Below are 13,514 nucleotides of genomic sequence, written 5' to 3' on the forward strand. Positions count from 1 at the left end.
AAATCTCTGATTTTATCTAGGTAGGAAAGGCTTGGTTCCTCCCCCTGGGTCGAGAATCTCACAATGGGATTATGTAATTTTATCAGTCATGCAGCAGGACTCAATGGCCCATTAACAGAAGATATCTTCCTGGTTGAAGGATGGGTGGTGGAAAAGATAGAGCACTGCCCCGCCTGATTTTAACAGATGGCTCATTGATAGAAGATATCTCCCCCGGAGATAAGGACCACTGCCTCACCTGTTTTCAACAGATGGTGATAGAATACATACTTTTGGTCACATCCTGCTTTGCAAGCCAAGACAACATGGAAAATATTAACCGGGAAGAACTTGCATTTCCTCCGTCTGGTTAGTTCAAAGCAAGATCCCCGTGGAGTTTTTTTATAAAGGCATTACTTTAGGGTAAATGTAATGTTGTTGGTATACCTGGATAATGAAAATAAATTACTAGTGATAGTATAACTGGCTATCCTCTATTCTATAAATGTGTATAGTTATATAAATGAATATAAAAAATGGGTTTGCATGTTATTTTGTTATAATAGTGATTTCGATTCTTAGCACCTTGTTAAAAAGAAATTTTATGGTGAATTCTAAAGTATTTGGTGTGCACAACAGTTGGGTTTTAGCGGCAAAGTCCTCAAGGTTTTATTGTAGAAAGTCAGAATTGACAGGTGAAAATCCAGAAGCTAATTCTGTAATGTATACTGGTGTTATAAATAACTATATAGTTGCTTTCGCATTTATGTATTGGCTTTTGCAAATTATTATTATTTATCACAACGATTTTGATATAGTACTGTTTGTAACCACTTTTAACTGCTTTAATATAATCTGTCAGCTTTTGTTGCCAGTGCACTGTGTAGTTTATATATATAGTAGTGTGATAAATATATATTATAGCTTAGGCTTTCGCAAAATATTAAAATAGTGACTCTGTCGTGCGTTGTAATGTTAAATGCTTTTATTTGTGAAACTAACTGTCAATGGTAGGAATAACTCAGATAATTGTGTGAAATAGCTATGTTGATTCAATGTACTTGTGGAGGATCTTATCTGAATGATAAGAAGACAGTGAAAAGAACCAGGAAAGTAAACACCAAGAGAAAAAATTCAAGTAAGGATTTACTACTGACACTCCAGGTTATCAGGAAGTGTCAAACAACAGGACAGAGCCTCGTGAAGAAATAAAATATATGAATTTCATCTACAGGATGGCATGAAGACAAATCAAAGGTCAAGCCAAGCAAAAGAATTCCCAGAACATGTAAACTCACAGGAATGTTTGAATATGCAAAATTCTCATGAATATGCATTTAACCAATGTAACGAAAAAGTATATAAGAAAACTGTTTCAAGCTAATTGGCGTGCCTCTGGCAGTTTGCCAAGCACCCCAATGCTGAGTATGGTCCCTTTTATCCCTTATTAAACTTTAAAAAAATTTAAAGAGTGAGCCTTGGTTCTCACACTGATTGTATGCAGCTTCTCTCTCGGGGAAGTTTTTGTCAGGAAAATACACAAACGCCAGAGGTTTATGTCCAAAAAGGAGACAGACAAGTCCTTCCACTTTATTTGAATATAGGGAGAGAGTCCACTGGATCACGCGCCTGCGGCCTTTTCTCCCTCTCTCTGTTTCGGAGGGGGCAGCCTCCTTTTATCCTAATTCCCAGCCTCATGTTGCCCTTTTACTTTCCCCATTGGCTGAGGTACTAGAAAGGTACAGCCTTCCCGAACAGCCTTCCACATATTCTCCCCCTTGAACCTATTATTTTACCCCAAATTTTAGAAGTTCACCCTTGCACAGACCCTTATCTCAGCTGTCTGGGCTCCGCAACAAACCTGTTGCTTGAAGTTAGTAGAGACATTACGACCCATTTCAAAGACAACACACATACCTTCCCCCATCAAATTATTTGTAAAGACATTAGCAAACATCTTCCCCCTTATTTTGTTTGGAAAAGCAGGTTCTGATACTTGCATTGAATTTCGCAGCTGTGTTGAATTTTGCATCTGCTCTCGCGGGGAAAAGCAGGTTCTGATACCTTCAGGGTGTAGTGTGTTTCTCAGGGAGTTAGTCTCCTTCTGTATGAGGTTCCAGTTCTCTCTGTGCTTTTTGGAAGGCAGCTATAGCTTTGTGGGGTTACGGTCCCCTTGTACTGTTGCATGGAAGCATTGAGTTCAAGTCTCAACTATAAGTGCTTTGAATTTTAAAGAATATGTGCGTGTATGAGGATGGCCTCTGTGTGTGTTGAGTTTTTCCGGAACATAAAATCAATGAGGGGACGCAAGGTCGTTAGCTTTTGAGTGTCTGTTGGGTTTTTTTTGTGAGCTATTGAGTACTGTTTTGGAGTTTTGTGTGTGTGTGTGTGTGTGTGTGTGTGTGTAGGTGGCTGTCAGGGAACAGAAGCTGCTGTTCCAGGCAGCCAGGAGAGCAGCCTTAGAAATGCAAATTAATGCTGCTGAGGGGAAGGTGTGGCCGATGTATGCCACTCAATCCCAAGCTATGCCTGCTTGTAAAGATGAAATTTACATACCAAAAGGCAAAGCCAAGACTGGTGATATTCCACTCTGCAACAGAATTGGTTACAGTTGTAAATTAAAACTAGCAAGCAGAAAATATTATAAAAATTTCCAAAGACAGGGGCCAAGAATTTATCCCTCTCCCCACTCCAACATGGGCCATCATTGTGCATGTTCCTTTTGATATCATTAGCAACTTTAAATGTTCAAGTGTATCCTCATCAGATAAAAAGCTAAGTATGTATCCAGATGTGAGGCAAGGAGCCACTCAAGCCGCAGAAGCAGGAAGAACTGCTGACTACCCACACAATTGTAACATCTACGGCCAGAGACTCCTCTATTATGTGAATAAAACTAACTCTAGACAAAGAGGAACACAAATAAACCATATTGGACAATATAGTAAACAGTAAATCTGTTAAAAGCTGTAACAAAATGTGAAATTCCAAAATGAAACACATTAAATGGCTTACTTTTTTATATTTCCAGTACAGTATCACCAACAGTGTTGTTCCTGCATCAGTCAGCTACCCTAGCAGTGAATAGTTAAAAAAAAACCCGGTATAATCGTGGACAAAGACCCTCTAACTAATTAAAGTTAGCAAGTGGCATGTTTATTAACTGGCAGGCGGCACAGGAGTCACCTCCGAAAGACGTGACCGCCACGAACAAGGTTCTTTGCCATCTATTTATTCCCCAAGATCTTACATACAATACATATGCATAACCCCAACACCTCCCATCCCTGTCCAATATTAAAATGAGCCCATTAGTCCTTCACATGTGCACAATTCTTCTCTTGAATTGAGTCAGTGGTCTAGAAGGATGAAGTCAGGAGAGTCTTCATCAGGTCTTGGTGACCCTCTGACACCATCCAAGGCCCCGTGCTTCATGATTAACGGTTTACTTATTTTACGTTCTTTTATATGTAAGTTCATAATAGCAGATAATTATTCCAATTAGCTCTTGCCCAAGCATCTAGTAATTATTAACCTACCATTTACTTACCTAGCTTACATCTTGGTCATGGAAACTACTTCTACCTTTAGCAAAAATCTTAACTCTTTAAAACCATTATTCAGCAGAACCTTGTAATATTAACAGCAAGGTATGGCTTCAGATGCCAGAAGGGTAAGTGAGCAAGAAAGAAAAGAGTGGTGCCCATTTAGCTATTAAAGGACCATTCTAACACACACATAGAAAAAAGGCTACATTAATAATTGGCTCATGGACTTAAATCTAAATTTGCAAAATTGGTATATAACAATAGGTAAATCAGACAAAAATAATTTTATCTTAAAAATGAAAAGGTTTCAAAAGGATAGCTGGCTACTCTAACAAGGTGCTGTCAGGAAAACTTATCCACAAACACCAGAGACTTATGTCCAAAAAAGAGACAGAGGAGTCCTGTATCTTTATTCAAATAAAGGGAGTGGTCATGAGGTCATGGGCATTTCCCATGGGGTCTCTCAAACTTTTAGAGAATGCAGCTTCCTTTTTATCCTGATTTCCCGCCTGCATGTCCCTCTCTCTTTCCCCATTGGCTGAGGTACTTGAGAGGTACAGACTTGCCGAATTGACTAATAGACCCCATTTTAATGTGTACCCCCCCTTTTCTTTTTCTTTTTCCTTGTGTCTCTCTTTCTCTAAATCTAGAGGTTTAGCACAGTCTTGAGTAACAGTCTGTGTCAATTAGTGGAGTTCCTATAGAATATATGGTACCCCCCCATTGCTTCTTTCACCTCTCTGTATCTGGCCTTATCTACCATCAGGCCCATAGTTTGTAAAGACACCTCCTTCTCGTTCCCTTCAGTGCTAAGACTGAGTAAGTTCCATTAGTGATTGTCACATTTCTGTTGTTGTTACTATGTTTATGTAAGTTTATATATTTTTCTTACTGGTTGCCATAGTGGATGGGAAGGTTCCTGCCTCAATTTAGTTTTGGGAGCTCATATGGTTATTGAAATTAATTTATGTACCTCTTCCTATCTCCTCAGGGCAAAGCATGAAATTACCAAGGGAAGCACATGCAGTAATGGTAAGAGATGTATTATTATGCGGAAGAAGTGGCAGCTGGAAAGTTCTCTCCAGCTGTAAAAGTGACTAGAAGAAAGATTTTGGATTGGAGAATCACTGAAAGTTTTGATTAAGTTAAAAAAGCTTATAGTCACATATCAGGACCCTGAAAATGATATGCTGAGGAGATTGGAATGAGTTCTGGGGATCCGACTGAAGCCTAAAACTGGGCAAGAAAAAAACTCTATAGTCAGATGGCTACAGAGCATGTACTTATTTATTCAGCACTGGGATAGAGGAGGATCTTTCCACCAAAAACTCACTCAATCTTCTTCAGCCTTCAGTTATACTCTAAAAGTCCTTCCATGCAAAATCACAATTACAACACATCATTAGCATACTCATATTTGCATAAAGCTGTGTTCTGGTTTTACAAGAGTTTGTTGCTTTCGTGCATGCATCAGTTCCTTCTGTGGTGGTCGTCAGCCTTCTCGTAGTCATTTGATGAAGGCTTCTGTAGTCTTCCTCAAGCTTGAACTTTTTACCTCTGTAGCCAGCAGTTCAGGGTCTTTGCACCACCTAATTAATGGTTTGTCAATCAGTCTCGTCTGTCTTCTTCTCAGTCAGGATTAACAGAAACATGGTTGAAACAGTTTTTCTCGTGTTCAGGCTTGGATGTTTATTATATCTGATCAGAAAGTACAGAGAGCACGACAGCACTTCCAGCTACCTGTTAGAAGCGAGGAAAAAATGGCTAGAGAGGCAACTGCTACAAGATCTTTTAAGGCTAAACAGTCCAATAGAGAATTAACACCTGTATTATTTATACTTTTGACCCAATAACTAGATTCTCATGACCCTTAGAGTGACACTGACTGACCAACCAGAAACTACTGCCTGAAAACCATGAAGAAGAAGGAAGAAGAAAGATGAACAAAGAAAGAGACAATGCCAAAAAACCTCTATCTTGTCCTATACCTATTACTATACTATAAAAACACATTTAAAACCCATCACCCTGTGAAAGCACACTTCTAATTCACTACACACTCGTGATTTCTACTTCACCACTCATATTTAGAAGCTGTGTCCAAGGCCTCAGGTCAAAAGCAGTGTTTTCCAGGGAGTCTGTGCCGGAAAGCACAGAAAGCTCAAAAACTTCAGGTTTCTCAACAGTATTTTTAAGGTACTAGATAACTTCAGTTTCATAAGTGATTGTTGCATTTCTGACTGTTATTATTATGTTTATATTCATATATGTTTATATAAATTTGTTGCCCATAATATTTTAAAATGATCATATTTTCTCTCTGGTTGTCAAAGTTGGTGGAAAAGGTTCCTCTGTCAATTTAGTTTTGTGAACTCAGACATAGGATTTTAAATTATTATGGAACCTAATTTGTGTACCTCTTCCTATCTCCTCAGTGCTGAGTGTAAAATTACCAAGGAAAGCACATGTAGAAATGGTAAGACAGATTTTGGGTTGGAGAACCACAGAAAGGTTTGGTAAAGTTGAAAAGGTATTGGGTCCAAATGCAGGACCCTGACGAAAATGATATTCTGAGAAGATTGGAATGACTGAGTGTTGTTATATCTTTGACATGGCAAGATGCTACATAGTGATTCGTGTCCTGGAAGCACACCATGGGATCAATATAAACAAGAATACTGAACTTAAAGTAAAGCATGGACATGAGACAAAGGAAAATATAAAAATTTCATATTTGTTTAAATCACTTTGCTGTGAATTGCTGGCTTTTGCTGTTATGCAATTTTATTTTTATTTTTGCCACTATAATTATGAATTGTATCCACTTTTTATGCATAAGGAAAAGGCGGGCTTGTGTGAACATGAAAAGGCTTGTTACTGCTGTTACCTGCTTGCTAGGAGTGTAACCTGAGAACATGTTCGAGCCTTGTCCAGACCTGGTGGGGGCTTGTAGCCACTGCTGCTTGAGTGCTAGCCAACATGTTTGGGCATTCTCGGACTTGTACCCCAGCACAGTAGGCATGACACGGCCCAACAAGAAACTGCCTATAGAAGGGGCAGTGACCAGGGGTAGGACAGACGTGTTGGTGGAGCGCGGACTCCCCGCATCCCCAGTGCTGCTTGCCCATCCCTTATCAACAAATTAATAAATTGAATTATTGATTGACCAACTCGATTGTGGTGAGTAATTTATAACAAAATTTGTGACCCCGACATGATGAATTTCCATTTTTCGGGGGAGAACAACTGATAGCGGGGAGGCGCCCCACTTTTGGTGCCCTCGGGTGACTGTTGGCCTTCTCTGGGATAGGAAATTCATAAAAAGATAAGGCAGGGGCAAGGAATTCGAGCTCCTGGAAGAAAACTGCAATAAATTACTCGTAAATTCTTGTGCACGAAGAGCCAGGCGGGAACAGCGGACTGAGTATCACTTGGTTGGGTGGTGTGTGACCAGTGTATGTTGGAGACGTAACATAGTTACGGGGCGAGTGCGGAGTTCTAGCCTCGTTTCTGACTTCTCACGAGAAAAGTAGGAGGCGAAGGAACGAAGCGAATGAACAGGAGACTTTTAAATAAAATTGGGGGCTGGGAGCACTTGTCAAAAAGACTTAGAATAAAGTCATGGGCCAGAGGTGTTTGTCTAAGTGATTTTATTTAAAAAGTTGGAGACCGGAGGCACGGAAGGACCAGTCGGGAATGGGTCAGGTTTTTAGAAAACCAAAGGACCCAGGTACCAAGGGTTCAGATAAGAACCAGGGTTCACGTAAGAACTGGGGTACAAAGGATAAAGGGAGCACATTACTGAATATTCCTCAGGACAGTCCCCTGGGGCTTATGTTAAAATATTGGGACTATTGGGAAGAGAGAAGTGATAAAAGTAAGGAAAAAATGATTCAGTACTGTATGGTTACATGGACCAGGGAAATGATAAGACCTGACAATTTGTTTTGGCCCATGTACGAGTCTTTTGAGAGTTGAATATATCAGGCACTGAATGAATACATAAATGAGAACAAACCTTTTAATCGAGAACAAAGTGAGTATGCAGCATGCTGGCACTGGAGCGGGCCGTTGCCACTATATGCCTTAAGAACTAAAGGGTAGATGGAAAAGGATGAAAAGCCCTGGGATTTTTTAGATAACCTTCCCCCTCCATATCCTCCACAAGCACCACCACCTGCACAAGACAGGACTCAGGACCAGAGAGCATACAGCCAAAACCCTGCCACGTCTTTTCTAACCCTGGCTATCCCTCCCCCTCCCCCTCTGAACACCACACCCCCTGTAGTAAAAACTCACCGAAAAGTTAAAGCCAGAATTAAGGTATTAAAACAAGAGACAAGTGATGATGAAAGTGGGGGTCAGTTATATCCGCTCTGAGAGGTTCCTTTAGGAGGGAACACAGGAGGAATCGGATTTGTGAATGTACCTCTAAACACCGGGGATGTGAGAACATTTAAGAAAGAAATGGGAATGTTGCTAGAGGATCCGTTCGGAGTATCGGACCAGTTAGACCAGTTTTTGGGACCAAATACCTATATCTGGCGGGAGATTCAATCTATATTAGAGATTTTGTTCACCATAGGAGAACGGCAGATGATCAGACAAGCTGGAATGAGGGTATGGGAAAGGGCACACCAGCAGGGGCCACCAGGTGATCAGAAATGACCAAACATAGACCCTAATTGTGATCATAATGTGGCCCCTAATGAACAAAATAGGATAGATCTTAGAAATATAATGATTCAGGGAATCAGGGAAGTGGTTCCTAAGAATCAAAATATTAACAAAGCCTTCAGTGAACATCAGGGGAAGGATGAGTTGTCACTGGTTGGGGTTTTCGGGGTCCCTTTGGGATCCCTGAGACTGCTTCTGCAGCCCTCAGTGACGGAGCACGGTCCCGAGCCTTGCCCAGATAGAATTGTGGCTCGCGGTGAGCTCTCAGACCAGCGAGGAAAAGAAACCAGCATATGCAGAAAGGCATAAATCCATAGTTTATTCTATGAAGGCATCCTATCTAGCATATACCAACGGCTATTGTTTTACAGGGGTTTTTATATCTTTTGAGGGTTTTACAATTTGCACCAATTACCAAGGGAATTCTACTTTCTAACCAATCCCTGAGGGATTTTACATTCAAAGCTGACCTATGGATACTAAAAGAGAATGAACCACTAATATTGAAAATAGATAAGAGGGTCTTCCAAGGGGGGGAAGCTAAATTCCTTTTGTATTTGTCATTTCACAAGCCATTTCTTATCTCTAAGCTATGGTTTTCCAAGGAGCTTGTTCTGAGGATGCAGGGAAACTTTCTTCTGTGTTTCTGCTCCCTCCACAACTCCTCTCTCTGTATTTACTAAAAAGGCACTTCCAGCAACTTTCTTAAAACATTGAACAAAGCATGCAAACATAACTAATACAATGACAACTACGATTAAAATCCATAAAAGTCCCTTGACCAGAGATGCGGCCCACCCTGTCAGTCCCCATTGTCCAAAAAGGTTGTTGAGCCAGTCTGGGGTGGTTTCTACTTTCAAATCCTTCACGAGGTCCTTCAGCTTCTGGATGTTTGCTTGGATGGATGTTGAACGTGATGAGAGGTTGAAGCAGCACATCCACTCAAAATCTTCACAGCCATGTCCGTGGGCGAGCAGCAGGAAGTCGATTGCAGCTCGGGTTTGCAGGGATGCGTGTCTCGTGGTTTCTTCATCCTTTAAAAGATCACCCAAAGCAGCAGATGTAACATTGGCTTGCTTACTGAGCCAACACCCCAAATGAGTAATTTCACCAAGGGCCTTTGCTGCAGCCACCCATGGTAAGAACAGGAAGACAGCAACTCTTGTGGGTTTGTTCCAATTGTACAATTTAGGGTCACAACTTTCATCAAATTCAGTGTAAGATCTTTTTTTACGTTTCGATTCACTCTCCTTTTTCCAATTATGTAATAAGGTAATGTTGGGGGTGAAGGCAGAAAGCTTGCCAAGGCTACAGGGTCCCCCCTGAAGGCGAGAGGGGATTCCAGCCCAAACTCGATCACCACAGATAAGAAACACTCCAAGGGGTGGATAGAGGATTCAGAGAGAGCATGAGTGGTGTAATTGCACCAGTCTGGATAATTATAGGCTTTGTTGATTGGTGATATGTCTTTTCTGTATGTGTTTCGAATTTGACTCAATGCAGGCCAATTTTGCTTTGGACTTTTGTAGTAAAATTTGACACAGTATGTTGCTTTGGAGGACCCCAGCAAATCTAATTCTTGGGGTTCCTCAGCGGCATTTGGCAGTATTTTTGTCCAATGGTTCCAAGTGTCAAATGGATTTGATCTCTTACCAGTGCTGTGGAGGAGCTCTGAGTTCTGGATGGGCCATTCGTCTGCTACAAAGGGAATTCCTACCAAACATATGGAAAGTGGGTTATCAAGGTTGCCCATAGACAGGCACATGTTCTCTTGTTTTAATGTCTTTGCTAAAGTCACCCAGACATTGTGTTTGGGTTGTGGACTGATTCAGCTGAAGGCATGGGGCAAGGTGAAGAGGATCCAGGCAGCAGTAAGGAGAGCATCAACTGAGATAATTTCTATCTTTGGACAAGGATGGGCCTTCTGATAGGGAATATAAGTAAAATCAGTTCTTTTTATGATGGGGGGGGGGGAGAGAAGGTTAGAGTTTTCTCCTTCATCTCCTTCCTTTGTCCCTTCCCCCCACCCCCTTTTTTTTTCCTAGGGATATGGAAGTGAATACAGGATTAGGGGTTACAGTAAAATCATTGGGGGGGGGGAACTAATACTAGGGTGTTTCAGTAGAGGTAGTAACATCTAACTAAAGGTCACTCTGTGGCCAGACTATGTTTGGCTTATGATTTGCCTGAAGCAGCAGAGTGCTGCTTAGTTTTTTGTTTCGTCTGCTGTCTTGTGACAGGATGATCTTTTCTTTGATGTGCAGGTGTTCAACGACATCTTCTTTTCCAAGCAGTGCTGGTTTGATTTTGAGGAGGTCTTGTATTTGACTCTGGGGAGCTTTTGTTGTTGTCTGTTGGAGTAGGTTTTGCCATGCCTAGGTATGGTTTTATGTTTTTTCCTGGGAACCATCTTGGTCCAGATGGCAGGGAGATGCAAGCATACCCCCTTCCCTAAGTAATTAACTGGAAAGGTCCAGAGACCTGATGTGTTTCAGGGTCTTTCACCAGCACTGGTGGTTTCTCAGTGAGCTTTGCTTGGGTTGAGTTTGCAAAGTGTCAGAGTATTGGAGGGTCTGGTTCTGACTCAGTTCCATTTATGAAATTGATGACGTAGAGAGCTTTGCAGAGTCTTTCCACTGGAGATAAAATTTCTGTGTCTCTTCGTTGCTGGTGAAGGACTCTTTTGATGTTCTGATCAGTTCTCTCTACGATGGACTGTCCTGTGGAATTTCCAGGAATGGTCTGAATGTGTTCAATTCCCCATTCACTGAGGAACTCTTGAAATTTGTGAGAGATGTAGGCTGGTCCATTATCAGTTTTGATCTTTTTTGCAACTCCCAGAGTGGCAAATGCTAGGAGAAAATGCTTGATAACGTGAGTGGCTGTTTCTCCTGCATGAGCCGATGCAAAAACTGCTCCAGAGAACGTGTCAACGGACACGTGCACAATACTTAGACTTTCCAAAGGGTGGGAAATGGGTGACATCAGACTGCCACAGCTGGCAGCTGTTCAGGCCTCTGGGATTGACTCCCGTGCTCATAGAGGGCACTTGGTAGTTTTGACAGTTTGGGCATGTTGCAACAATGACTTTTGCTTGGCATTTTGGAATTTTAAACATTCTCATGAGGGCAGGTGCATTTTGGTGGAAAAATGAATGTGACAGCTTTGCTTGAGCAAAAATGTTGGGGATGTTTGCAGTCTCGACTGGCATGGCCAGTGCATCCGCTTTCCTGTTTCCCTCCATAATAAAACCTGGGAGGTCAGTGTGTGACCTAACATGCATGATGTGGTACCGTAGTTTTCTGTGGGAAATGAGGGTGATTAATGAAGAAATCAATTGGTGTAATTTTGGATTGGAAATTTCTTTGAGGAAAGCATGTTCTGCTCTCATAGCTATCCCAGCTATGTAAGCAGAATCTGTGACTAGGTTAAAGGATTTGTCTTTGAATTTCTCAAAGGCTCTAACAACGGCTGCCAATTCTGCAATTTGTGGAGATCCCTCCACAATTTGGACATCAGATTCCCATTTGTCAGTTTTGGGGTTTTTCCAAGTCATGACAGACTTGTGAGAGGAACCTGAGTCATCTGTAAAAACAGTTAAAGCTTTGAGAGGTGCTCTGCTTTGAACGAGTTTTGGGACCAGATTGAAGGTTGCATTTCAATTAAAAATGTTGTGTTTTGGTATCTGAATAGATATTTGGCCTGTATAGTTATCTAAAGCAAATTGAAGATTTTCATTGGTTTGGAGCAGATTTTCCAAACCTCCCATGGTCAGGGACAGGTAAATGCATGTGAACTCACACCCTGAAAGAGAGCTGAGGAGGGTTCTGGCCTTGTTTATCAAATGTGTCATGATTTCTTGAAATGTGGTATTTGTGGGCTGATTGCTTGTGAAAATCCATTCAAGGATCAACAAGGGGTCTGTGAGTTGAGGGTCCCATTGAAAAATCAGTCCATAGAAGCGAGGGGCCTTTCCTAAAATGACAAATTGGAAAGGCAGATTTTGCTCAAATCTGTGTGCTTGACATGAAGACAGGGCTTCTTGGACTTTGATGATGGATTGTCAGGCTTCTGGGGTGAGTGTGCGTGGGGAGTCCAGGTCTTTTTTGCCATCGAGAAGGTTGAACAGAGGGGCGAGGTCTTCTGTTGTGAGTCCCAGTAGGGGGTGAATCCAGTTGATGGATCCACACAGGCTGTGTAGGTCTCTTAAGGTCTTTGGGTCATCTTGGATGGAGAGCTGCTGGGGTACAATGGTCCTTTCTCGGAGTAGAAGTCCTAGATATTTCCATGGACTGGTGTACTGTACTTTGTCTTCACGGATTTCAAATCCTGCTTTTTCTATTGTCTGAATGGTTGTTTTAACAGCTTTTTCTAAGTAGGTCTTTTCTGATGCACAAACTAGGATGTTGTCCATGTAGTGATGAATGATTGTTTCTGGGAATTGTTCTTGAACGGGAGAAAGGATGTGTGCCACATGCCATTGGCAGATCGTTGGAGAGTTTTTGAGTCCTTGGGGAAGGAAGAGCCAGTGATATCTTTTGAGAGGAGCTTCTCTATTGAGAGAGGGGACGGAGAAGGCGAACTGTGGTGCATCTTGGGGACGCAGTGGGATGCTGGAAAAACAATCTTTGATGTCAATGATCACAAGTGTCCAGTCTCGAGGCAGCATCGATGGGGAGGGCAGTCCAGGCTGGAGAGGACCCATGTCTTCAATGATGTCGATTTTGCAAAGGTCGTGGAGAAGTCTCCACCTGTCTGTTCCAGGCTTTTTCAGGACGAAAACTGCAGAATTCCATGGACTGTTGGACTCCACAATGTGGCCTTTTGCTAGCTGTTCTTCAACGAGGGCTTGCAATGCACGCAGTTTGACCTTTGAAAGGGGCAACTGTGCCTGCCATTGGGGTTCATCACTCTTCCAGGTGAGACGAGGAGTGGGCGGGACAGTGCGTGCTTCAATGGCCCCCATTAAAAATCCTGACTTCGAACTCGGAGAGAATCCCCCCATTGGGTTAGGGCATCTCTGCCCCATAGGGTGATTGGGGCTCTTACCACGAATGGTCGGATGGTTGCCAGTTTTTCTTCAGGCCCTTCGATGACGAAGTTGCGTCTGCTTCTCATGGAAACGGCAACTCCCCCAATTCCAGCCAGCATGCCTGCTACAGGTTGAAGTTCCCAGTGTGGTGGCCATTCTGAGCAGGCAATGATGGTGACGTTTAATTACTCTGGGAAAAATCAGTCTAAGGCATGGGATGTTTCCCCTCATCACCCTGTGTATAAAAATGCAAGTGCTTGGTGTAATTATACATCCAG

General features: G+C 42.1%; 1 protein-coding gene across 12 annotated transcripts in view; it reads right to left on the reverse strand.

Moving 5' to 3' along the window:
* The window catches only part of LOC148220058 (uncharacterized), a 56,498-nt gene that overhangs the window by 23,078 nt on the left and 19,906 nt on the right, over window positions 1–13,514 (reverse strand). For 5 of the 12 annotated variants that reach the window (XR_015798947.1, XR_015798954.1, XR_015798950.1 and 2 more), the window contains 3 exons: window positions 13,254–13,471; window positions 9,858–9,917; window positions 8,499–9,238 (listed from right to left, as the gene is read on the reverse strand). The exons of 1 other annotated variant lie outside the window; for it this stretch is intronic. Coding sequence is in view for 2 of the 11 variants with exons in the window: in XM_088155524.1 (XP_088011650.1) it covers window positions 8,795–9,238 (444 nt within the window). In the remaining 9 variants the exon portion in view is untranslated. Of the gene's footprint in view, window positions 1–8,498; window positions 9,239–9,857; window positions 9,918–13,253; window positions 13,472–13,514 lie in introns of those variants that run through there. 6 more of the 12 variants (XR_015798955.1, XR_015798949.1, XM_088155524.1 and 3 more) reach the window with 3 other exon arrangements.

This window comes from Sturnus vulgaris, chromosome W (genome assembly GCF_052056855.1).
Source record: "Sturnus vulgaris isolate bStuVul1 chromosome W, bStuVul1.hap1, whole genome shotgun sequence".
Taxonomy (NCBI): Eukaryota; Metazoa; Chordata; class Aves; order Passeriformes; family Sturnidae; genus Sturnus; species Sturnus vulgaris.